The sequence below is a fragment of the Terrapene carolina genome, unplaced genomic scaffold, assembly GCF_002925995.2.
Source record: "Terrapene carolina triunguis isolate 2854851 unplaced genomic scaffold, T_m_triunguis-2.0 Scaffold23, whole genome shotgun sequence".
Lineage (NCBI taxonomy): Eukaryota > Metazoa > Chordata > Testudines > Emydidae > Terrapene > Terrapene triunguis.
This window is the reverse complement of record NW_020664374.1, coordinates 19,846,540-19,874,256: the sequence shown is the minus strand read 5'-3', so window position 1 is coordinate 19,874,256 and position 27,717 is coordinate 19,846,540. Positions and strand designations below refer to the sequence as shown.

General features: G+C 41.8%; 1 protein-coding gene across 2 annotated transcripts in view; it reads left to right on the top strand.

Annotated features, from left to right (window-relative positions):
- The first annotated feature begins 1,222 nt into the window (after positions 1-1,222).
- The window catches only part of LOC113406243 (ribosomal protein S6 kinase alpha-3), a 125,222-nt gene continuing 98,727 nt past the window's right edge, over positions 1,223-27,717 (top strand). For both annotated transcript variants that reach the window (XM_026649848.1, XM_026649847.1), the window contains exons 1-2: positions 1,223-1,302; positions 11,013-11,069. In XM_026649848.1, coding sequence (XP_026505633.1) covers positions 1,231-1,302; positions 11,013-11,069 — 129 coding nt within the window. In that variant the 5' untranslated portion in view covers positions 1,223-1,230. The remainder of the gene's footprint in view (positions 1,303-11,012; positions 11,070-27,717) is intronic.

Here is a 27,717-nt window from a genome sequence, read left to right as displayed (position 1 = left end):
AGGATTCCAGTATAGGGTGGTATTTATGTGACCATTGCTTATTAGCACTGTAGTGTCCAGGAAGTGGATCTCTTGTGTGGACTGGTCCAGGCTGAGGTTGATGGTGGGATGGAAATTGTTGAAATCATGGTGGAATTCCTCAAGGGCTTCTTTTCCATGGGTCCAGATGATGAAGATGTCATCAATGTAGCACAAGTAGAGTAGGGGCGTTAGGGGACGGGAGCTGAGGAAGCGTTCTAAGTCAACCATAAAAATGTTGGCATACTGTGAGGCCATGTGGGTACCCATAGCAGTGACTTGAAGCTATACATTGTCCCCAAATGTGAAATAGTTGTGGGTGAGGACAAAGTCCAATCACCAGGTTTGCCGTGACATTATCGGGGATACTGTTCCTGATTGCTTGTAGTCCATCTTTGTGTGGAATGTTGGTGTAGAGGGCTTCTACGTCCATAGGGGCCAGGATGGTGTTTTATATTAATCCCCCTGTGAGGCAGTGTTGTCTAGTGATCAAGGCTCTGAACTGTAACCCAGAAGACCTTCCTTCTAATCCTGGTTCTGCTGTACGACTTTAGTAAAATAATTTCACCTTTCTGTGCCTCAGTTTCCCCTTCAATCTAAATGCCCAGCTGCTTTGTTCTCAAAGGTTTCCATGTTCTCAGGGGCTCCCCCAATCAGTGGTGGTGCTTAGCCCTCATGTGGTAGCCAGGACTGTCCGGGTTGTATAATGGGGAGCTGTGGCCCCCGATTCCCGTGGGTGAGGGCACCGAGTATTGCATGGAGCTAGGAATCCACCCTGAGGACGCACTGGCGGCAACTCCCCTGCTGGGCTAGCGCCCCCCCCAGCCCCCTGCACGCGCGGACCCGGCTCCCCCGCCCCCAGCTACCTGCGGCTGCCGGGGATTGGCTGGCTCGGCCCCGCCCCCAGTTGCTGACGTGCACCGCCTCGGTTTGACGGGCAGGTATGGCCCGGGCGCCATGTTGCGAGCGGAAGCGGGGAGTGAGCGGCGCTGAGGCAGGGTAGCTCCGCCGGGCAGGAGGCTGAGAGGAGGCGGCGGCGGCAGCCAGAGCCGGGCAGGGCCCTCCGCTGGCCGGGGCGCCGCACCGCTACGCTCCCGCACTAGGGCTCCTCGCCCTGCCCGCGCCGGGGGCTGCCCTCGCCCTGGTCCCTCGCCCCGCGGGGGCACTTGAAAGCGGAGCGCGGCGGCGGCGGAGCCGAGCCGAGCCGGGACGATGCCGCTAGCGCAGCTGGCTGACCCCTGGCAGAAGATGGCTGTGGAGAGCGCGGCCGACAGCAGCACAGAGGTACGGGGTCCCGCCGGGGGGCAGCGGGGCAGGGAGACCCTCCCCCGCCTCCTCCCACCGCGCTCCGGCAGCGTGGGGAGGGGGCCCCAACTCTGCGGCCCGAGCCCACGTTCCCCCTGGGGGCGCCCTGCGCTTGAGAGGGGCCCCTGGTGGACAGCGAGCGCCGGGCGAGCCGAGGGGAAGGGGGTGTTCGCGCGGCGCCCGGCCCCGTGGGGAAGGGGCTGTAAATAACCCCCCGGCCTGCAGGACTACGGGCCACCCCGGGCTGGGACGGGCTGTCCCGTGAGCCCCGCGTGGCTCCCTCCTCCCCCCACCAGGGTGGCGGTGTAATGATGGGGAGCGCGCTGGTCCCGGGGCTGGGCAGAGCGAGGTGTCACGCAACCCCCAAGTTTATGGGAAACTTTCCCTTGCTGTGTGCGCGGGTCGCTCGGCCGCGGGGGCTGCGGCGTGGGGAGCCGCGAAGCTGGCTGGTGACAATAGGTCAGGCGAAGGCCGGAGGGTGTGGGAGCCGCATGGGACTTTCCTCTCTCCCAGCAGCTGCTGCTCGGAGCTGTGCCCTGGTGTCTCGCTCCCTCCCTAGCCCGAGTGAGTCTCGGCTGCGTGCCGCTTCCTTGTCTGTAGTGACCGACCCCCACGCAGGGGGATCGGCCGGGACCCCATCACTTCCGGAGGGGGGGGGGGTTAGCCTGCACCCTCTGGGTGGAGAAAAACCTGCTTCTGCGCTGCTGAACGACTTGGCTGGTTTTGTTCCGTTCCGGTATCTGGTTACTGTCACCGCGAGTTCCCTCTTCCCGGAGTGGCCCAGCCTCCTCCAAACACACTTCCCAGCCAGCGGACACAGCGTTGAGGGAAACTAGCTCCTAATAGGGCAACTCTTTATAGCCACCTGACCCTGTGGCAGGCCAGGCAGGCGTATAAGAAGCCTGGCTTGACCTTACTTAATTTCTCTCCCCCACAACCCTTTTTTCCCCCCTCTCTCACTTCTTTACTGTTGGAAAAGTACCCTCATCCCTACCATCCCAAAACGTCTTTATCTAAGCAGAGCTGGGTTCTGCCTTCAGTTCTTGCTGTTTCGCAAGCATTTAGGATACCCTGGCTGCCTCATCTTGGTAACACTTGCTGTTTGGCCAGTTTTGGGGAACATCCATGCAATGCTGTGCAGTGTGGTTTCCTGCTGTTTGCAGTGAGGGGATCATAGGATGTTGGTGTGGTATGACATCAATGTCACAGTTCCGTATGCGTTTTTAGTTACTAGACTGAGTTGTTCCAAGTGCTGGTGAGGAGATTCAGATCCCTTTGTGGGGGTGGGGTGGGGAGGATGATTAATTAGAGCTGTAGCCACTTCTAGTCACTTCCAGTTTTCATTAAATAAAGAATTGTGTGCTAATGTGGTTTGGACACCAGGTAATAAAGGCTTGCAAAGTTGTAATACTGCTGAGAAACTTGCCCCATTGCTTCCTGACCGCCTGCCACTTAAAAGGAGACTGCAGATTAATTTGACCTCCAGTGAAGCAGTTCTGATATCACAATCATTTAAAAATACCTACCATTCTTACAGTAGTTTTCTCACTGATCTTCATAGTGGTAGTTCTAGGTGAAATAATTTTGGAAAGGAGAATAATTACTAAGAAGAGCAATTTAACACTTGTTCTAGGAGGACAAATATTTTTCCTTCTTGAGACTTATCCAGCATGACTGAATTTTTAACATAATGTGAACAGTGTCATTTTAATTTCCTCTTCATGCTATGTATATTCTTTGTAATTAGGAAACATAGCAGCTAAATGCTGTGAATACTGTATAAGGAAGCCACAATACTAAATTTAAAAGGTGTTGGGTTGATGCATGTGTGTTACTAAATATGTAAGTTTCCATTATTCACTTGATTTCTCATTCTTCAAAATACTGTGTTTGGAGACTTTTTAAAAAACAAACATTTCAAAATATATTCAGTCACTTCATAAAGAAAAGTTACGCATGTAAACAAGGCTGTTCTGTGCTTACGTTATCATATGAGATTTAAGTTATGTAGAAACACTACAAAAATATATAACTACACCTATCTGCAGGGTTTACAGTGTAAAGCCCAATCCTAACAATCCCATGCTGTGCTTCACATATGGGTATAATCCCAAATTATTTCAGGTTTACTTCTTAGATAGGGAACAGATAATCATTGCTGCTTTGTTAGTGAATGTTCATACTGTACAGGTACCTCTGTGTTTTTTGGTTTATTTTAGTAAACATTTGTTTTGAAACAGACTTAATATTCTAAGTTACTACAGTAGAACCTCAGGGTTACAAACGGTTTGGGAATGGAGGTTGTTCATAACTCTGAACAAAGCGTTATGGTTCTTTCAAAGGTTTACAAGTGAACATTGACTTAATACAGCTTTGGAACTTTACTATGCAGAAGAAAAATACTGCTTTTAACCATCTTAATTTAAATGTAACAAAGCACAGAAACAGTGTTCGTACCTTGTCAAATCTTTTTTAAACTTTCCCTTTTTTTTTAGTAGTTTACGTTTAACACAGTACAGTACAGTACTTTATTTATTTTATTTATTTATTTATTTGTCTCTGCTGCTGCCTGATTGCATACTTCCGGTTTCAAATGAAGTGTGTGGTTGACTGGTCAGTTCATAACTCTGGTAGCAGTAACTCTGAGGTTCTACTGTATGAAGAAAAAATATGAATATTTGATTATTGAATTTGTATTGAATTTATACATAGAATTGTTAAAAAGAACCTAAGTGATGTAGGTGCCCAAAGCCTGTCAAAATTCAGTGGAAGTTAGGTGTCCAACTTCCATTAACTCCTTTGGCTGGATCACAAAAGAAGAAAATAGATTTGAATATAAAGGTTGTTTGCCTGAAAGCTGTCTTTAAAAATAGTCAGTTTTTAGATAAAGTACCTAAACAAATGGCTTAAATACTTAACCATATATTTAATTTACACGAGTTAGCCTTATTAGCAGCACTGCAATCTCTTGACTACAGTCAGATCCCTGTGGGAGGTCTCTTGTCTTCATGGAGTCCTTTTATGACTTCTTCTCCATAGCTATACGTTGGCTGTCCTCTGCAGCTTTTGTAAATCATGTACATTTACTATGTTTGCCATAGATATTCACTAAGGACTTGTTCACACTGTGATGCTGCAGTGCAGACCGTGAAGGTATGAACTGCAGAGCGCACCAAAGTGTTACCATGTAACAGCCCCATGTGGATGCAGCTGGTGCGAATTGAAAGGTATATAGTTTGCATTAACATAGTCCTCTTTCAAACAGTTATATCGCAATATTTTGTGTTCTGTGGTTCGCACATCCATACTCCGCACTGTGAAGCAGTATAGACATAGCCTTACTACTTAATGCAGCCCTAAGGAAATCATAAGTTGTTATAGCAAACCTTGTTTTTACCTCAAGTTATACCAATGTTGGGGTTGATAGGTATTTTTTCTGTGAGGGAAATGAAGTGCCAAGCAAACTGATAAAAACATAAATCCATTCAATTATTAAAGTTGAACAAGAGGGCATTTGATTCACTGTATGTTTCTACAGTACCCAAAAAAACAGAGAACTCCTGGATGAGCTCTCAGAACATTATTGTAATGTAAAGCATTTTGGAGTAGTTTGTATTAATGATGGTACATAAAAGAAAGTTATTATATATAGTGCTTGAGGGAATATCCAAAGTGTAAATCAAGCTCTGTTAAAGCCAGTGGAACTATACTGATTTACATCAGCTTAGGTTCTTGCCCTACATCCTTAACCAGCATCTATGTCCCATGCTGAGTATATACTGTATGTTATGTAACCATGCACAAGACATGTTGGCCAAGAGTTTCAAATATTGGAGTCTTAATGTTAGGCTCCTAAATTTATATTTAAGCACCTGAACAAGCAGCCTGGTTTTTCAAAAGTGTTGCACTCCCATTAACATCAGTCAATGGGCAGTGTCTAAATATGGGTTTGGGAGCCTAACTTTCAGCACTTAGTTTTGAAAGTCTTGCCCATCACAAATAGAGATTGTTTAAAAGCAAGATATTTTATACTCATTTTTTCACTTACGTGCTGAATCCATGATTATCTTGTTCTTGTGGCAGTCAGTGGGACATTACTACTACTTAAATGACTGGGATGAAGAGGAATGTCAGTGAGTGATGTTGATGCATAAAAGCATATCTAATAAGGTGCAGCATTGATGCTTATGACCCCATTCTTGCTAATACTTACACACATGCATAACTTTTAAGTACATGAGTAGTCGACCCAAAGTCAAAGTTAAGTGAATGCATAAGTGTTAGCAGGATTGCATCCGTTCTTTGCCACCTGCAGTCATAATGTTCCAGTTGTGATTACTTCTGTACTTATTTTATACATCAGCCCTTGGAATATGACATACTTCTGGGGAATAAGCCACAAGAACAAATATCACATTTGCAACAATCCTTTACATAATAAAAACAGGGAAAGAAGTACTGAAAACATAAGCAGGATTGTCTAAACAGAATGTATCAATGGATATTGAAAGTTACTCAAGTCTTTACCACTACTCCATTGTACTGAAGAATTTCCTCACAAAATGTCCTCTAAATAGTTCTTTATCACTTCTTCTAAAGTATTTATCTATTCTAATGCAATATTTCTTGGAGTTTGCTTACTTGTAAGTTTATGACAAATGGAACTTTTTAGTGTAGTTTTATTATAATAAAGCATTCTTATCTGATGCTTATCCATAATATGTAATACACCTTGTATTTCAAAGACTACTGTACAGGAGAGGCTCATGGATTTTCATGATTACATCAGTAAAACGGATGTCATATCCATGTGAATGACACATACGAAACCTGCCATCCTTTTAGTACTTACTGCCAGTGATTTCATATTGGTAGCTCTAAACTTGTGAATGTTTTGCTGCCCTAGGGCGCAAGTAACATTTCTCACCACAACTACATACCTAGGAGATTAGAACTGGGAGTCCATGTGGGAGTGAAAGGCAGATTGAATGGGGAACTGGGACTGGCTGGAAAAGGAGACTGGAACTGACTAAATGAGAAAGGGAATGGGTTGAGGAGCTTTGGGTGGTGAAGAGACAGGAGGGGGACAGAAACTGGTGAGAAGGGCTTGGGGGGGAAAACAGGCAGAAGAATCTCTACCCACTATAGAACACTTCTCTCCAGAGCCCGGAATGGGACCCAAGACTCCTGAGTCTCACCATTCCCTCTACTGTCAGCAATTGTGTGAAGCCCACTGGCTTCCCTGCCACCACCCCCACCACACTGGATTGCATTTCTTAGTTCTTGTTTCAGTGTCCCTTTCAGAGATTAAAAATTATAGTCCTGAGATTTGCTGTATCCCTGTGCTAGTGACAAAATTACAATGTTCAACTGAGGAGTTAGTGACATACTTGCATACTATGTAAAACTACAAACAATATACACCTCTATGCCGATACAATGCGCCCCGATAGAACACGAATTCGGATATAACGCGGTAAAGCAGCGCTCCCGGGAGGCCACGCTGCGCACTCCGGCAGATCAAACCAAGTTCGATATAACGCGGTTTCACCTATAACACAGTGAGATTTTTTGGCTCCCGAGGACAGCGTTATATCGAGGTAGAGGTGTACCACTGAAGTCTGAGAGTCTCTGCTTTCCAATAGTGTGCAGCGTTATTTTTTGTTCTTAGTGGACTATAAAGCTAGGTTATTCCGATTGTTATCTCATATGGGCTAGAATGAATACATAGCTTTCCTAACAGTAGCTCTAGCAACAATATCAATTACTGATATAATAAAAAGGAAGTGGCCGATTCTCAACAGTTGACAAGAAGGGGTGAATACCAAGGGAGGGAAAAATCACTTTTGTAGTGCTAATGCGGCCAATGCAATCAAGTTGGCCTATTTCAAACAGTTGACAAAGAAGGTTTGAGTATCAGCAGAGGGAAATTACTTTTTGTAGTGACCCATCCACTCCCAGTCTTTATTCAGGCCTAATTTGATAGTGTCCAGTTTGCAAATTAATTCCAGTTCTGCAATTTCTCGTCGGAGTCTCAAGAACTGTAAATGATCAGCTTTTCAAAATCCATGCAATGGCCTGATCTTCTCAGGGGTGTCCTTTTATTCCTCACCCTTCTTCAGCTCTTCTGAGACACACTATTTTGATTTCCTGGAGAAGAGAGCATCACCAAAAAACTTTAAAAATCATGCTTTCCTCCTAGCACTTAATCCTTCACCTCTTTATACAAACAGTAAAAACCTCAACAAAGAATGTCATTGAGTTTTAATCAGCTATTTAAACATGTCGATTTTTGCAGTATATGGGAAGCAGACAGACAGTCTCAGCAGTTTGTCCACAGAGGTTAATCAGATAATTGTGAAGATGCTCATTTCCAATGTTGGATACCCACCGTTGTAAGCCCTGTGCTTTGTCAGTTTACTTTCTGCTGTTAATGTTTTTAAAAGCTTTACAATTGTGTGTGTGTGTTACTTTGCAATAATATGGTCCATAGAGACAACAACAAAAAACCCACAATTATTCAAACTACCTTTAAGTTTCTGTTTTCTAATAGATTATTGAATTGGGACAAAATACAACATGGTTTTACAAAAGGTAGATCGTGCCAGACCAACCTGATCTCCTTCTTTGAGAAGGTAACAGATTTTTTAGACAAAGGAAACGCAGTGGATCTAATTTACTTCGATTTCAGCAATGCATTTGATACGGTTCCACATGGGGAATTATTAGCTAAATTGGAAAAGATGGGGATCAATATAAAAATTGAAAGGTGGACAAGGAACTGGTTAAAGGGGAGACTACTACAGGTCGTACTGAAAGGTGAACTGTGAGGCTGCAGGGAGGTTACTAGTGGAGTTCCTCAGGGATCGGTTTTGGGACCAATCTTATTTAATTTTTTTATTACTGACCTTGGCACAAAAAGTGGGAATGTGCTAATAAAGTTTACAGATGTCACGAAGCTGGGAGGTATTGCCAATACAGAGAAGGACCGGGATATCATACAGGAAGATCTGGATGACCTTGTAAACTGGAGTAATAGTAATAGGATGAAATTTAATGGTGAAAAGTGCAAGGTTATGCATTTAGGGATTAATAACAAGAATTTTTGTTATAAGCTGGGGACGCACCAGTTGGAAGTAACAGAGGAGGAGAAGGACCTTGGAGTATTGGTTGATCACAGGATGACTGTGAGCCTCCAATGTGATATGGCTGTGAAAAAAGCTAATGCAGTCTTGGGGTGCATCAGGTGAGGTATTTCCTGTAGAGATGAGGTGTTAGTACTGTTATACAAGGCACTGGCGAGACCTCATCTGGAATACTGTGTGCAGTTCTGGTCTCCCATGTTTAAGAAGGATGAATTCAAACTGGAACAGGTACAGAGAAGGGCTACTAGGATGATCCGAGGAATGGAAAACCTGTCTTATGAAAGGAGACTCAAAAAGCTTGGCTTGTTTGGCCTAACCAAAAGAAGGCTGAGGGGAGATATGATTGCTCTCTCTAAATATATCAGAGGAATAAATACCAGGGAGGGAGAGGAATTATTTAAGCTCAGTACCAATGTGGACACAAGAACAAATGGATATAAACTGGCCATCAGGAAGTTTAGATTTGTAATTAGACAAAGGTTTCTAACCATCAGAGGAGTGAAGTTCCGGAACAGCCTTCCAAGGGGAGCAGTGGGGGCAAAAGACATATCTGGCTTCAAGACTAAGCTTGATAAGTTTATGGAGGGGATGGTACGATGGGATAGCCTAATTTTGGCAATTAATTGGTCTTTGACTGTTAGTAGTAAATATGCCCAATGGCCTGTGATGGGATGTTAGATGGTGTGGGATCTGAGTTACTACAGAGAATTCTTTCCTGGTGTCTGGCTGGTGAGTCTTGCCCACATGCTCAGGGTTTAGCTGATAGCCATATTTGGGGTCGGGAAGGAATTTTCCTCCAGGGCAGATTGGCAGAGGCCCTGGGGGGTTTTCGCCCTCCTCTGCAGTGTGGGGCACGGGTCACTTGCTGGAGGATTCTCTTCACCTTGAAGGAACATAAGATTGGCCAGACCAAGGGGGTCAGACCAAAGGTCCATCCAGCCCAATATCTTATCTTCCGACAGTGGCCATGAGGTTCAGAGGGGATGAACAAAACAGGTAATCATCAAGTGATCCATCTGCTGTCGCCCATTCCTAGCTTCTGACAAACAGAGGCTAGGGACACCATTCCTGCCCATCCTGGCTAATAGCCATTGATGGACCTATCCTGCATGAATTTATCTAGTTCTTTTTTGAACCCTGTTATAGTCTTGGCCTTCTGTTATAGCCTTGGCCTTCACAATATCCTTTGGCAAGGAGTTCCACAAATTGACACTGCATTGTGTGAAGAAATACTTCGTTTTGTTTGTTTTAAACCTGCTGCCTATTAATTTCGTTTGGTGACCCCTAGTTCTTGTGTTATGAATAAAGGACTATATCTAATAGCCAGAAAAAGTTCTAGACAAATAAGGCAAAGGATCCATCAGTAAGGTTCAGCATCATAATCCTAATGGTAAACTTAGCCCTGAAAAAGAGAACAGTGAGAACTGGAATTTCTAGTAGATGGCAGTCAGTGGATCCTGCTTGATAGCTTATATCTTCAGCCTTTGAGTGGCATAGATGTCTATCAAAGTTTGAAGCATTTCTCTAGCCCAGCTGTCATTTTCCCTTTTCAGAACCTCCTGGCAGCAGTGAAAGGAAAGGTCTCCTCAATTCCTTAACCCCCTCCAAAGCATCCTGGCAGCTGTGTGGCATTGGGGAAAGGAAGGAGATCTCTGCCACTTCATTCTTCACCTGTATTATTATTATTATTATTATTATTATTATTATTATTATTATTATTATTATTATTATTATTTTTGCAAGGGGTATGTTAGTTATCACACTTTAACTCCAATACCTGGTTCTGCTTTGGGCTTTCTCCAGCAGCATAAAATAACATGTTTTTGATGGTTTTGCGGCTGGTCAAAGAGTTCTGAACAACAGAATCATTTTTAGTTTCAATCTATTGCTGCTTCATAAGTAACAGAGACACTAGAGCTGTCTGTCTACAAGAGAACTGAAAATAATGAATCAACCCCTTTCTAACTATGTCCAGTGACCAAGATGAGCAGCAGTATAATGAGAACTATGTTGCACTTAATATAAAGAGAGATAAATTGGTTGCGTATGCTCTTGAAAGTGTGATGTGTTAATAAGCAGGGCCATGACCTTCAAGCCTGACCATCATTGTCCCATTAAAAAAAAAATGAATTTATCCATTCCTGCTTGTGGCTTTTTATTACTACAATCTAAACTGCAACAATAATTTGTTATTTTATGGAATCTTTGACAGTGATGATAATGGTTTGGTACATGTGGTTGGTCTTGGGAAAAGGAGTTTTATTTCTGCTGAATAACTCCCATTGTGGGACTCATTTGGACTAGTGGTATACTATATGGGGATTGAAGTTTGGGTGTTGCTCTGTGCTGTCCACAATATGCTTACCTTTTGGAAGGGGATCACCTTGTATCACACAGTTGAACTTTTCTGGGTTTTAGAGACAAACGTGCTCATAATGATATAGTGATGGGGGTCATGTAAGCACCCAAAGAAATGTTTTTCTACTTTTTAACTGAATTCAACCGGTTTAGTAACTTGCTGTCTATTTGCTATGTTTATTGTAGAATGGGCAGCAAATTATGGATGAACCTATGGGAGAAGAAGAGATTAATCAGCAAACTGTAAGTAAAAGATTTCAAACGTAAGCATGTATAGCTTTATTTTGTGGTACATTGTTGTAGGTCACTCAAAGACTAATAGCTGGCTATAACTCTCATAGTGTAAGCCCTGTGTTCATTAGACCTAAATTGTTTATCATGGATCTATATTTTTGAGGAAAAGCTCTCTTCCTTGCTGACCCACTGGTTCAGTACAGTATCCCTTGTGTTTATTTCAGTACTAAATTCAGCTTGTTGTACAGTGCTCACAATATTTTTAGTGTGATGCACGTTTCTCTATGGAAGGCACAAAGCTGTATCTTGTAAAAGTCAGGGGAAAACCAGTTGCTCTGACAACTGGGAAGGGCACAGATGTGGCATTTGGTACTAGGTGGCTTTTGGTAATAGGGAAGGGATGTATTTCTTTCCCCCGTTTTGGACAGAGGCAAAGGTGACGTTGACTTTAGAAAGGGAGATAGGTGAATTCCTGGATTCTGTCACCCCAGAAATTCTGAAAACTATCCACCATACAGCACTCATTATACCCAGCGTCCGTGAATAAAGCACAACAGCTGTTTTCTGCTAAAATGATTATCAGTGCAGTAGTTAAGAATGTTGATGGTGTCAGTAAATTGCAGAGATTGACATTGAGCTAGTAGGCGCTCTGCAGATTACAGCATCAGCTAATATCCAGATTGTGAACAAAAAATTCAAGTGATGGTCTGCACAAATTCCACTGTTGATGTACATGTGCATGTGAGATCAGATTATTTTTGGCTAGAAGTGACCATCAGGCCTTGTCTGCATTCTAAGTGCCTTTGCAGCCCCACCTGGGGGCATAAAAGATAGAGCAGGCCCAGCCACCCCTCAGTTCTTACTGCCTTGGCTGTGAGATCAAACCATTGGCCGTGTTCTCTTACCTTGTGCACCATGCAATTAGGTTATCTTGGTTATTAGTTGTATTGGTATTAGTTAACATAATTAAGTTTCTTTTTGCCCGTTGGCCTGTACAACTTTATTATTTCTTTATTTATTTAGCATATTTAGACAATAAGTTTCTGTTAGCCTAGCCACCCTCTTCCTCCGTCATTCAGGGGCACTGGGATCATGGCAGAAGCCAAGAAACCAGGATTTAAGACATCTCTCATGTGACATTTCCTTACCCATCAAAAATTGTCACTCTTAGTGCCTGATATGTTGTGGGGAAGGACACATTCTTGGATGTTGTTTTGTGTGGTGGTCTTTCTCCAAGCCCACCCAGAGAACAAGGGCAATGAGGCTGAAACTTTTCCTGCTGGAGAAGTCAATGCAAGCTGCAAAGTAATGGAGATCTTTGGAGAGCCTCAACATGCAAGTTAGTTGATCTGTCTATGACCTGGTGAGCTGTGACACCCCCGAGCTTCTGGACTGCTTCGTCTCAGAGGCCTCATTCATTTACCACTATGTCAGTATCAACATTTGTCAGAGGCAGAAAGGAGCACTGCTCCAAAGGCATGCTTATACTTAAATGCCATGGAAGACAACCTAGCAAGAGGCAGAAGAATCAACTTGACTTGTGCAAACTCAGTGAAAGGTCTTAAGATTGAGAAGCCCCATACATATACTCTGTTACTGACATTTAAAGTAGCTCACTCAGTACTCTCTTCATCTATGGTATCAGCCCCTCCGCGCCAACCCCAGCACCAATGACCTTGGTACCTGGTGCCTTTGCACCAACTGCATCCTCAGCATTAACTAACCTTGGTACTAACTAGCTTTACGGTACAGTAACTCCTCACTTAAAGTCACCCCGGTTAATGTTGTTTTGTTCCTGATCAATTAGAGAACATGCTTGTTTAAAGTTGCGCAATTCTCCCTTATAACGTTGTTTGGCAGTCCCCTACTTTGTCCACTGCTTGCAGAAAGAGCAGCCTGTTGGAGCTAGCTGGTGGGGGCTTGGAACCAGGGTGGACTAGTAGCCCCCCTATCAGCTCCCCGTTCCCCTAAGTTCCCTGTGCGGCAGCTGCCCAACAGGCTAACAATTGCCTGGAAGTTTAGCTGTCCCTCCCACCACTGCTGTGAGCTGCTCCGGGGAGCTTCCTGCTTGCTGTGCAAGTGGGGGCAGGGAAGAGAGGTGCTAATGTCAGTGTCCCCCTGTACCCCCGCCCCTGCACCCCACTCCTGCACCCCATCTCCACAGAGCAGGGGGGCAGGACAGAACAGGGCTCAGGACGGAGGGAGCTTGAGACAGCAGCTGCTGCCAGCTGTCTCAACTTGCTGATCTAATTAAAAAGGCAATGTACTTAGAGTAGGGTCAGCATACTTAAAGGGGCAATGCGTGTCTCTGTCTCTCTCTGCCATGCTGTCTCCCCTCCCTCCATTCGTGCTTCCTTGTAGAGTGTGAGGCTACATTAACAACGATGTGTTAACCCTTGAGGGTTCAGCTGAGTGCTAGTTCATCATTTAGCAGTAAAGCATTCCCTGGGAAATATTCCACCCTCTGACTTCATCATCTCAGCCAAGCTTCACAATCATCATTGCTGTGTACACTATTAAATTGTTTAAAACTTCTACTGTGTGTGTGTGTATACACACACACGTTATAAGGGAGAATTTCGCCAGAGAAAAGACTATAGTCTTTTGGCAAAAAAAAATTTCCTGGAACCTAACCCCCCCTCCCCCCCTTTACATTAATGCTTATGGGGAAATTGGATTTGCTTAACATCGTTTCGCTTAAAGTAACATTTTTTCAGGAACATAACTGCAATGTTAAGCAAGGAGTTACTGTACCCAATGCATTGGTACTGACCACCTTGACACCAAAACAATATGCAGTACTGGGTGACCTCTCAGTAGGCCTGGGCCTGACATCCCCTCTACTGGAGAGACTTAAATAAGTCAATACTAAGGGTATGTCTACACTACCCGCCGGATCGGCGGGTAGCGATCGATCTATCGGGGATCGATTTATCGCGTGTAGTGTAGACACGATAAATCGATCCTCGATCGCTTTCCTGTCTACTGCTGAACTCCAGCTCGGCGAGAGGCGGAAGCAAAGTTGATGGGGGAGCCGCGGCTGTCGGTCCCGCGCCGCGAGGACACAAAGTGAGTAATTCTAAGTTGATCTAAGATGCGTCGACTTCAGCTATGCTATTCTTGTAGCTGAAGTTGCGTATCTTAGATCGATCCCCCTCTTGTGTAGACCAGGCCTAAGCGTCCTGCTGATTCAATTACCTATGCCTGAATTTTTTCCTTCCAACCACGGAAATAAACAAACAAGCTAAGACAAACAAGTTTGTTTACATTTATGGGATAACACTACCCGCTTCTTATTACGATGTCACCTGAAAGTGAGACCAGGCATTCACATGGCTCTTGTAGCTGGCATTGCAAGGTATTTACGTGCCAGCTATGCTAAACATTTGTACGTCCCTTCATGCATCAGCCACCATTCCAGAGCTTCCATGCTGATGATGCTTGTTAAAAACAATGGGTTAATTAAATTTGTGACTGAACTCCTTGGGGAAGAATTGTATGTCTCCTGCTCTATGGTTTTACCCGCATTCTGCCATATATTTCATGATAAAGAAATTGTACTTGTATGAGGTGAATTGAAAAATACTATTTCTTTTGTTAATCTTTTACAGTGCAAATATTTGTAATAAAAATAATATAAAAGTGAGCACTGTACATTTTGTATTCTGTTTGTAATTGAAATCAATATATTTGAAAATGTAGAAAACATCCAAAAATATTTAAAAATGGTATTCTATTATTGTTTAACAGCGTGATTAAAACTGCGATTAATCACAATTATTTTTTTAGTCTCGTGATTAATCATGATTAATTTTTTTAATCATTTGACAACTTAAAATTAGGGCCATCTTTAGTTTCATCAGCGAAATGTGGCAGTGTGACACTGTGCCCCATATTCTTCATAGAGATATTATGATATGAATATGGCATAACTAAGATGTTTTATGCAAGATGAGTCATGTGAGATATCATTGGAAAGGTTATGATTTACTGAATGTGTCCCACTGAGCCTGCCCATTCCACCAGCCTGGGCTCCCTCACCATGTCCTGCTGTGCCAGGCCCTCAAGCCTCCTCTAGCGCACACCGGTAGGGCCACACCCAGCTGCAAAAAGACACACACTAAGATCAGCTTGTGTGGGAAGACTCAGCTCAGGGATTGCCCAGCACTCTGGAGTGCACACCCCTTCTGGAGTGTAAACTGAAAATTGTGTTGTCTTGTGCTACACAGAAAACTGTATAGCATAAGCTCATGAAATTTGCTCCCTCCCTCAATGTGGAGGAAAATATGCACAGCTTTCCCCCCTCCTCCCCACCCCCCGGGCGGCTTATGAATTGCACAAACTGGGTTTTAGAAAACCAAAAAGTTTATTAACTACAAAGGATAGATTTTTAAGAGATTATAAGAGATAGCAAACAGATCAAAGTAGGTTACTGCTTTATTTGCTCAAACACCCAAACTAAGCTTGATACACTAAAGAAACTGGCTACAAGTAGTAATTTCTCACCCTAAATGTTGTTTTAAGCAGATTGCAGAGATTCTTGAAGACAAACTTCTTTTGCTTGCAGCTTATAATTCCAAATATTCCTTTCACAGGCCAGACACCTTCTAGCTTGGGTCCAGTTCTTCCCTAGTTCAGTTTTAGGTGTTTTTAACAGTCATCTTGGGCGGGGATTCAGTGAAGAACCAATCCTGATTAAATCACTCCCGAGCCGTACATAGGATTTACATATGGGGGGAATCCTTTGTTTCCCAGTTTGATCCCCACCCACTACTAGTGGAAAAATACTAGCAGTCCAAGATGTTGTCAAGTACCAGGTGACATGATCGCATGACCCTGCAGTGTCAAAGCAGCATCCCAGGAAGCTTCTCAGGAAGGTGGGAGATTAGCATCTTCAAAGACCTATTTTTCTCCCTAATGGTTTATTGACTAACCAGCCAGAATGATTTCATTTTGTCTGGTGGGCGTTCCCCAGGTGCAAACATTTTTGCAATTGATACATAGTCAATATTCTTAACTTCAGATACAGAAATGATACATGCATACATATAGGATAATCACTTTCAGTAAATTGTAACCTTTCCAAAGATATCTCACATGACCCATCTTGCATAAAACATACCTTAGTTTTGCCATATTCATATCATAACAATATCTCTATGAAGAATATGGGGTGTAGTGTCACAGGCAGTTCACACCTGTTATTGTTTCAGGGTATCTGCAAACTCAAAGACATCACTACACCTTTTTACATTCTATTCCTATTTTTTTTTTTGCCATTACCATAGATCAGTGGTTCTCAACCAGGGGTATGCATACCCCTAGGGGTATGGAGAGGTCTTCCAGCGGGTACATCAACACATCTAGATATTTGTCTACTTTTACAACAGGCCACATAAAAAGCACTAGAGAAGTCCGTACAAACTAAAATTTCATATAGACAAAATGAGAAAGTAAGCAATTTTTCAGTAATAATGTGCTTGTGGCACTTGTATTTTTATGTCTGATATTGTAAGTAGGAGTATATAAGTGAAGCGAAACTTGCGGTATACAAGAGAAATCAGACTCCTGAAAAGAATACAATAATCTGGAAAGGTTGAGAACCACTGCCATAGGTAATGTAGCCAGCCCAAACTCATGACGCTAAAACCTTTATACCATACCACACCCATCATATCTAGTTATATATATTTTTTACCATATGCCAGCAAATAATTTGGCTATTTAATTGAAGCATGGCATAATATAAAATAAAAAGGTTGAAGTAAAAATTTTGAGGTATAAATACCAAACTAAGATCTTAGGTTTGCCCTAAAATGTTGTGTTTATAGTTTGTATATTGCTTAACAAAATAGATTAGAAAAATACAAGACTATTCAGCGAATATGGTAGTTCATACATGTTAAGAGCCCAGTACTATTTTGATGGCAAATTCTTTACAATTTAAATCTAGTAAAAATCAAGAATATTTTTTTTCCAAAGGGTAGTTTTTTAAGAGGTAGTACCTTAGAGGTAGTCCTCTATAATATGGTAAATTTGGAAGACAAATATAGTCCAAGGCAACACACCTTTAGCATAACCAGGATGAATTGTGTTGATTTTTTTTACACTAAGGTTTATTTATCTTGTTCTTACAAAAATACAGTTGGTGGTACACCATGACATTGATCTAATTTCCTACTCATTAGGCAGAATAGGAAAAGTTAGTTCTTCGACTTCTTGTCCCTATAAGTGCTCCACTGTAGGATGTGAATGCATCCATGCACTCCTGATTGGAGATTTTAGTCATCAGTGTCTGTAGGTCCTGCTTCCTGCACACCCTCATGCTCTGCCACCACTCCAATTCCTTCTCAACTGCCCTCTGCTCGAGAGTGGTGTCCGATGTTAGCTTCTTGGCTGCTACCTTTTTTTCTAGTATTTCATGTATTTTTGTCTTTATTGGTTTAGTTTCAAACCCTGCCAGACTTGTCACAGGTCTTTCTCCCTCAGCAAAGGGCATTCCAGTTGCCTCGAAGAGTCCCCCTTCCCATCTAAGTGCAAGATATGTGCCAGCTTTAAGAGCAGATCTCACAAGATGAGGGAAGATAAGTTGAAGGAGGTCCCCCACCAATACATCTGTGAGCAAAACCCATGGAGTAGCTTTGGAAGGGAAGCACTCTAAAAGGGAAAAAGCACATTTGCCAGAAAATTGAAAAGAAAGGGAAAATCATCTCTGAGGCCAGGAAACAAGGAGACCTTTGCATCCTGGTATGGGTACTGCTGAGGCTTCTGCAGGCCCTGGTACTGAGATGCTGGTATCCATCAGGAAGACTTCTAGTATACCCCACGATGAGAAGTCTTTTAGCAAATCAACCTGATCAGCCCCATCGTTGGTACTGGAAGTGAAGACCTCCAAACATAAGGACTCCTCTGGGAGCAGGGACTTCTCTAAGATGCCTTCTTCAGCCCATGCTCTGGAATTGCCTTCTTTGGGTCGCAGGCACAAAAATGCCCTTGACCATACTTCTGCACCATCTTGGTACCATCCTCAGCTTGAATACACATGGCGCGTACAGACCATACTTCCCCATCATCCTTGGTGCATTCCCAGATTCCCATGGACCTCTGTTTAGGTCCCCTGGTACAATCCACATTCCTCTCCCATGGGACACTCATGACTGATTTCCCTCATATGACTTTATACTGTGGGTGACCTGGTGCCCCCATTCTTGCTTCCTACCTAACGTCTCCTCAGAAATCCATATCAATCAGGACATTTGATTACCAGTATTTTACGCCAAGCCTCATCCTTTGAGGGAGGAGCCTAGGCTCCATTCCCTGGTCTTAAGAAGGACCCTTGCCTTCTATTTCAAGAGAACTGGGCCTCTCAGGGCTTCCCCCAGACTCTTCATCTCCTTCACTGAGAGAATGACAAGACAGCTGACTTGTACTCAGACTTTCTAAGTGCGTTTCAATGTGTATTCAAGCTTATTACAAAGATTTTGAGGTGCATCTCCTTCCTAGAGTGACTGCACATTACACCAGGGGCCAATCCATCTTGATAGTCCTACTTAAAGAGGTATACATTATGGACGTTTGCAGGGATGTGACTTGGTACTCTGTTCACATATTCTTCAGTCACTGCACTATCATACCTGCTTCCAGGAGGCATATGGCCTTTGGTGACACTGTTCTCAGTTCTCTGCTGGATCTGCCTCCTCAGTACCTGCATCCAAATGAAGTTACTGCTTGGGGTTTCCTATGGTGGGGCGCCCAGAGGAACCATAACTCAAAGAAGGAAGAGAGGTTACTTACCTGTATAGTAACTGAAGTTCTAGATGTTAGAGATGTTCTTAGAGATCTTTTGTCCGTGTGGGTGCTGCAGCACCTACTCTCTTTCCCTTCTGCTGCGGAGTCTCTTTGGACTTCATAGTTGAGAAGGAACTGGAGAAATGGCTGGTCCTCCTCTTCCAGTATACCCTACCACCAGAGCACAAGAGGGTGTAGGGTGCAGCCACAGACCTGTGGACACTACTGGCTAAAATCTCCAATCAAGAGTGCCTGGGCACAGATATTAGCACGTTCTATAGTGGAGCAGCCATAGGGTTAAAACATCTAAAAACTCCAGTTACTGTACAGGTAAGTAATCCTTCTTTTTGGGGAAGACTATATTTAGTATTTAATATAGTATTGTAGTTCTAGAATAGCTCTCTAGGTGTACATATGTGTGTCAGACATATTAATGACAGGTATGAAAGTAAAGTAGTATTGCAGCAAATTTCATCTCACTGATGCATCTTAATGCTCCTATGAAAGGTAGCATCACTGGTTCTTTTTGTGCTTTTATTATCTTTTTAAGATGTGCAAACAGCTCCTCAGATCCTAGTAATAAATTTAGACTTTGAGCGCAGCATGAAAAGTCAAATACTTGTATTAAAAAGCCTGTAAACCAGCAGATGGAAATCCTTACATCTCTGCTTAATTGTATCTTGCTGCTTTGGCTGTGTTAACCATACTTCATTGTAAGGACAAAGCTGCTGCACTGTCTCTTTCTGGCTAAACTAGGGCATTCATAAGGCCAGACTGTCTCCTCACAAAGAATCTCAAAATGGATCTGTGACGAAGTGGGAATGTTCTTAATGCTTTGTCTGAATACTATGTGTGTACCTCAGTTTCCCCTACGTTGATGGTGGGATACGAGTGTGTGATCATTGCAGAGACCCCTAGAGGGCAGGCATGACTGATGATTCCTGGGCACAGAGAATGGCCGACACTGTATCCTGGCAACTGATTGTGGGCCCCCCTCCTCTGCAAGAATTAGCCAGAAGTGTTGGAGAACAAAATGAGAGGTGCAGGCCAGGTGACTTGTTTGCCTGGAAAAGAGACAAAGGAAGGAGGTGGGGCAGCAGGTCCTGATTGAGGCTGGCTGCAGGAAGCTAGGCAGTCTCCTGGTTTGGGACTCAGGGAGAGCTCTAGGGTCTGGATTCCCCCCAAGGTGGACTTTGCTGAATGTTCCAGATTTCTATGCTAACAAGTTCTGTTCTACACTATGATCCCGTTGACTAATAAACTCTTCTGTTTTACAACGCTGGCTGAGAGTCACTGCTGACTGCAAAGTTGGAGTGGATGGCCTCTTTGGTGTGTGTAAGTCTTTCCCAGGTGTCCCTTCCAGGTGGACTCACTGTGGGAAGCTCATGGTGTGAACTGGGTGCTGCTGAATGATCTCAGGTCAGATATAGGAAGCGCTGAAGCCAAGGAGGCTTTTTGCCCTGGTGAGAGTGTGTCCTCAGGGCGGAGACACTACACTAGAGTCCTGCCTGACTTCATTCAGAGCGGTTTCAGAGCATCGAGACTGTGACAGGATCATGCAATGCATCTTTGTCTTATTAGTTGGCTGGTACTGAACATCAATGCTTGCTCCACCAGAACTCAAGTGTCTCCTTCTGTCTGATTCAGACGTGCCTATATCGGAGACCTGCAAGACAACAATGTGGAGAAACTTACTGGCTTTTATCAAGCGCTATGCCTTAGACATAGCTGCTAGGCCAGATGTCGGGAGAGTAGTTTTAAAAAAATATTTTAAACCAGTTAAATAGGTAAAAACTGCATGATATTCTCTTTAAAGGATAAAGTTTGTGCATAAGCCAGCCAATTGCATTGGGTCATTAGATTCAAATAAATGAGTACATGCAGCCCTACCCCTGGACTGACCTCAGTGTTGTCTTCTGGATAGTGGTGGTACAAAGACCTTTTCTGCAACATGTAGAGAGTGGACAGGGTCCAGTGCATGGCTGTGCAGCCCCTACGTAGCACTTACATGGTGCAGAGGGCCTTGCACATGGCCCTCCTCACCTGGATGAATTTCCTTCTCCAACCCTTTGCATGCATAAGTAAATGAATATAAATAAACTGTATAAGCACACTGCATTTCCTTGGAAAGGAAGCTTAAAAAATATTGATTTACTATACCTTTAAAATACTCCTTACTTGTCTGTTCAGACACAAACTCATATAAAATACAGATATCACACGAGAAATTTAAATTAGTATTCCTGTTTGGCTTAACAGTTAGTATGTTGTTTAGCAACTTTATTTTTTTGAGACAGATGCTCATCTTTTTTGTGAGGGGGGGGAACCAGGAATAAATAACATCTTTACTTCTGCAACATCATTTTGCTATCAGTCTGCTTAGTAGGCTTCCTGTGCTGATCTCCACACTATTAGCTACATGAATACTACTGCCTTCCATTTTTTTCTTACTTTACCACCAGGGGTGGGGAGAGAAGGGGAAATCAGGCCTCGTTTTTCTAACAGTTATCTGACTCGCCTGACAGGAAATTTTCTAATTGCCGGAACAGCTAGTAGCAGCAAGAACATTAGGGTTTGGTCTTCCCTGTTAAATTTACGATCACTCAGTCAGAAAATTTAAACATCATGGTTTCTTAGCCATGTTTAAGTTTCTGGCTCTACGTATTCGCTCTATTCGGGTAAGTTTGGTTTCTAATTTAAAAGAATTAAACAAAAGTTTTGCATTGTGCAAACTGTAGTTAAACTGATAATTTTTAAGGTGGATTGTGATATTTACTGCCCTGTGAACTATATGTATGAACTAACTCGTAAACTTCTGATGTATCTAAATTCATTATTTATGTATTCAGTTCATATATTTTTTTAAATGTAGTGGAAACCTTCATTTTCTGTTAAACTTATGTTCGGAGTAGCATTTCTTCAGGAATATTTTTGACTGTTAACTACATATTTTAAAATTTTCTGGGTCAAATTCCAGTTTTGTTTTAAACTTGATACTTAGTAGTTAGCTTTTGATATTTGCAAAGTACTGTACAAATGCAGTTTAACATATCTTGAAATAAAACTCAAAGAATTTTAGTTTATAAATTACATTAAATATCTGCCTTTTAAATATTAAGAAGCTAGTAGCCAACCACTTATTAGGAAAAGTGACACTTTTTTGCTTGCATTATAGCTAAGATTTTTAATAGATTATATGCCTAGCTCAGCTTAAATGGTACCAATAACAGCAATTTTTAACTTTAACAAATTGTACAATTTTGATATTCCTCTTTTTTACATAGTTTAAAGGAACCTTCTAGGCACACAATTGTTCTCTCCTACACAAAATTTTCTAGTCGTATAGAGATATGCAATATTCATATGTAAATACATACAGCAACATGGTGTTTATAATTTTATCATCTCTGAAGCTCAAAAATGAATTTTCATTTTGCCTAACTGTTCCTTCAATGAGTCTAAGCATTTTTCAGTTTGAAGAATTGCTCATGTGTCTTAGGATGCTGGTATCACTTTTTAAAATGTTTTTAAAAATTAAAATGCAAAATTGCATGGAATTGGTAAACAGAAAATTGGCCAAGATTGACTTGCTACTTTTTTTTAGCAGCATTGCTATATATTTGAAGTTCTGAGGGCTTTGAAATGTTCCACAGAGGAATTTGTAATATGATTCATTTGACCAAACCACTGTATATATACTGTTGCTCAGGCAGGATACATTTTAGTATACCTCTAAAATAGTTTTTTGTTAAATTAATAAAAATAGAAATTGTTTGTGTGGTGTCAGCAGCAGTAGACGCTAAATAAAATATTCTTATTCTGTCATTGGGTTGATATTCCCTCCCTTTTTCTCTAAATTGATAGTTTTTATAGGTGGAAAACTTGGGTACTGCACATGTTCAAGAATTTTTTCTAACCGCACTGGCAGCTGAATTTCTCTCTTTTTAATAGAAAAATTGTTTAACGGCTTTCACTGAAAGTGCTCACAAAGAATGGGATCAAAATTTATGAACTTTGTATTGAAATCACTAGGAAATGCAAGTTACACCCTGAGTGGGTTTTTTTCCCTATGCGGACATCCACAGTCTAGTTCATGAGATAAATTTCTACTGTTTGGTCAAAAGAAAAATATGTAGTTTTAAAATTTAATGTGGATTTTTTTTTATGAATAATACCTAGATCAATTCCTATGATCATCTAGTTATACAGTTTTACAACTGCTCCTGCAATTCTACTTCACCCTGAGCAGTGGGATTTCACCCTGCTGCTGTACCTAGGGAACCTAGTTACCTCCTCCTTCTCCCTGCCCCGATCCCTGCCTCTGCACTTCAGTCAGAAAGTCTGGAGACAAAAGGAACTTTGAGGGAAGAAACATCTTTAGAGTTCATCTCTCCCAGCACTGCTGGAGCCACATATGTTGACCAGCGGGCCTTATCTATATCCTCACCATTAAGCTGACATGGGGCAGGAGGAACTCTTGAGACTTGGCCACTTTCTCTGGCCTACAGCAATGTGAAAGGAGTGGGCAGAGTTCAGCCTAATGAGAAGGGTCCTCAATTTCTACTCTGCGTAGGCCAGTGAAACAGTAGCTAGGGCATGGAGCAAAGCGCCATGCTGGCTGGCATAATATAAACACATAGACATAGCAGCCTGAAAGCCCAGCTCCTTCACTGATCGCAAATCAAAGCCAGAATAATGATTGTGTGAGGCTGGGAGGGGAAAGGAAACAGGATACTCAGAGAGAGAAGAACTAGAATATAAATAGAATTTGTTTCTTTGGCTACCAACATACACTGGTAGGTTAAAAAAAAATATTTTTTTTAAAAGCTCTCTGTTTGAAAGTGTGGGAAACTTTTCTTCTCTAAGGCAGAAATAGAAAGCCCTACCTGTGGTAACACACAGATTATCTTAGTGTCATTTGGCATTGACTATACCTAATATTTTAAAAGCTTTACCTCCCTTTCTTTCCATATTTTTAAAGGGGAACAAACTTAGAATGTATTATTTAAACAAATATCTTCATTTATAATTGATTATTAAAGTTACACTCTTCTTTTTTGCTTCTCTCAGATACATGGGTGAAGGGGGGGGCCTATATAATACCTTTGACTGAACTGATATTCTGTCTGTTTTACTTCTGTTTATGGTAAATTTCACTTTCAGCTTTTAAGTACTACAGTGTTGGCATTTCAAACATGGTTTACTTCAGAAGCAGCTGTTTTTAATGAATTTATAGAAAAATTATATGATCAGTTTTAAATTCAGTTTTATAAACTTTTTTTGTTCGGAATTCAAATTTTGAGCCAAAGTTCAGTTGACGATATCATTTTAAACCATTTTATACCATACTGTACCTCACTAACATTTTTCTAAAGCCTCAAGAAGCTATGAAATGTTCTTAGGCTATTAAAATATTCTGAAAGGCAATATTTTTATTTAATGAAGTTTAGAGGGTTATATGGAGTCTGAGTGCTATTTTAAAAACACACATAAGTGTTACCACATTATACACGCTTTAATTTTGTTTTTAATGCGAAAAACATTTCTTAAACCCTGGCATATCAGATAAAAGATGACTGGTTTGCATTTTGTACAGCTTGTTTGCTTTTATAAAGTTTGGTTTATGGGGATATTTTAGTTTTCTAGATAGGACTGAAGTGATTTGTCCTGACATTCATAGCAAGTTACAGAAAGTAAATGCAGCTAGGAGACTTCCTGACTTAAGGGAGGGGAGGAAAAGGAAATTATGTATGAGTCAGGGAGCTGTGCCAACATTGAGTCATCCTTTTAAAATCGCTTGATATCATCCTGTAGGATTACTGTCCTTAACAGTGGGGTACCAGAACATTATTATTCTTATGTAACTTCAACAACAGACACTTTAAATGTACTAAATGATGTTTAAATTATTCCCTATATTATTACTTTTCTACTAGAAATTTCATATAGTATATTTTCAGTATAGGTCACAGAACTTTGCCAGATGTAATAATGTCCAACTGAACTGTAATTGGTAAATACATTCAGGGGTTAAAATAAATAGGCAGAGGAAACTTCCAGCAGTGCTTGTAACAGGCCCAGGTAACTTCCCACAGTGCTTTTCTTTTCATTCATATCTCTTCTGTTGATGAATACTCATAAGACTTGAAAAAATCCATTTGCCCAGAGTGAGTAAAACTTTTCTCTATTACCTTTCACAGAATCTAAGCTTTCCTTTCCAGTTTCTATCCTTTATGACTGCCCAGATAACACTTCCAAACACACTCTAACCCTTCATGCTTGACTAACTGTAGTAATGTTACTTTAATAAAAAACAGAACGCTGACTGGGCGTGTCCAATAAGTACAGTGTACATTACAATCAAACTGTTGCTCTCAGTGGGAGGAACTGTTAATAAGTGCTATGGGGGGAAAAGGTAAGTTTTCAACTCTGTGGAAATAGTTTAACTCCTGTTTAGTTATGAAAGAAATAGATTTTCATTTTAGAACTGGTCTTTTTATCTTTTGTTCTTATAGAAAGTTGACAGTTCTTATCAAATAATTTAACAGATGTTTGTAGATCTGACATCCTTTTTTGTTTTTGTTGGAAACCAAACCAGCAGAGGAGCTCAGTCTCAATGTCTGGGTTCTGGTTCCTGTTTACATAGAAATGGATATTGGATCTGCAAAAATAAGGCAAGGATTCCCTAATTGTGATCCTGACACTTTAATTTAAAAACTAGCGCTCTACGAAATAAATGTAGCCTATATCAACTGGATTTTAAAAACTGTCTTTACTAACAGATTTCAGAATTCAATATAATTTTAAATGGGGAATCATCCAATGGAAGAGATTCTAGTAAGAATTTAAGGCCAGAAGGGACCACCAGATCTTCTAGTCTGATCTCCTGCATTTCGCAGGCCACCAACATCACCCGTATAGTAAACCCATGGGGATCTATACTTGCCTCATTGATGTTCAATATATTTATCAATGATCTGGAAGAAAACAATATTGTTGGTAACATTGCAGATGACACAAATTAGTGGAGTGGTAGCTGTCTTCAGTTTTAGAGAGCTGTCTGATTCACACTGTAAGCTAGTCTTACTTAAACCTGAATTTTAATAGTTAAATACAAGGTTGTACATCTAGAAACAAAGAATGTAGGTCACACTGATAAGATGGGAGACTGTGTTTTGGAAAGCAGTGACTCAGAAAAGGACTTTTAGGTCATGGTGGATAAACCATCTAAACATGAGCACATGGTGCAGTGGTTAAGAGAGCAAATGTGATTCTTGTATGCATAAACAGGAAAATATTGGTTAGAAGTAGGTTGGTGGTATTACTATTGTATACAGTATTAGTGAACCATTACTGGAATACTGTGTCTAGTTCTACTGTCAACACTTCAAAAAAGGATGCTGAAAATTGGAAAGGATTCAGAAAAGAGACAAGAATAATTTACAGTCTGGAAAACCTGCCTTACAATGAGACTAATCAGCAAAATCTATTTAGCTTATCAAAGAAACATTCAAGAGGTTATTGGATCGAAGTTTATAAGTACCTGCACATGGAAAACATTTCAGATAGTACAGTGTTTCTCAAACTGGGGTCGCCGCTTGTGTAGGGAAAGCCCCTGGCGGGCCGGGCCGGTTTGTTTACCTGCCCTGTCCGCAGGTCCGGCTGATCGCGGCTCCCACTGGCCGCGGTTCACTGCTCCAGGCCAATGGGAGCTGCTGGAAGCGGCGCGGGCTGAGGGACTTACTGGCCGCCGCTTCCAGCAACCCCCATTGACCTGCAGCAGCGAACCGCGGCCAGTGGGAGCCGTGATCGGCAGGACCTGCGGACGGGCCAGGTAAACAAACCAGCCCGGCCCGCCAGGGGCTTTCCTACACAAGCGGCGACTCCAGTTTGAGAAACACTGAGATAGTAGATGGCACTTTAATGTAGCAGAAAGGGACATAACAAGATCAGTTGAGGGAAGCAGAAGCTGGACAAATTTAGACTAGAATTCAAGTGCCAGTTTTTAAGTGGGGATAAATAATGTTTGGAAAAACTTACCAAGGGGTGTGGTGGATTTGTCATCACTTTAAATGTTTATATCAAGATTGGGTGTCTTTCTAAAATACATGCTTTAGCTCAGCCAGAAGTAATGGGCTTGATTCAGGTATCATTTGGTGAAAATCTATGGTCTGTTGCCAAAGATCAGACTAATTGATCACAAATGCCCTTTCTGGCATTACAATATTAATCTAATAGCTTTTTAAATGTCTGTTACCAACACCAGCTCACATCTCCAGCTTGGTCTTTCAGCTTGTCCTTTGTGTTTGCCTATTGAGGTCTGATAGCAACATAACTCACTGGGATTGGCCACTTCTGTCTATTCACCTTGACCAAAAGTGGATTGGAGGGGAATATGTTCCAAAAACTCTTTAACATTCAACACCTTCTCCAGAGAGATCTGTGTGAAATTACAATAATAATCACCTGTAATCTCAACAAAAACAAGTTTTTAAAACAGAAAGCAAAATTTAAAACAAAAGATACAGTTTAACAGTTGATTTACACTTCTCTTAAGCTAAACTAAATAAAGGAATTTCTTCTGAGTTGCAGAGAGAAAAAGAATAGTGAATAACATCTCATTAAAACAGTTCTCTCCTCTGACCGTTCTTTGGCCAGCCTGTCAGCAATGCTTGCTGTTCACATACAAACTCTAGGGTGTAATCCTGTGTCCAGAACTGGGTCAGCATGCAGGTTCAGATGTGCCCGTTATGGCCATCCATATTTCTCTTCTCTTGCCATAAAATATAAATTATTGACAGAACATAGATCTTTTGTCATGGTCCCATATGATGTTTTTGAGGAAATAGGGTTAGCAAGCTAACAGTTG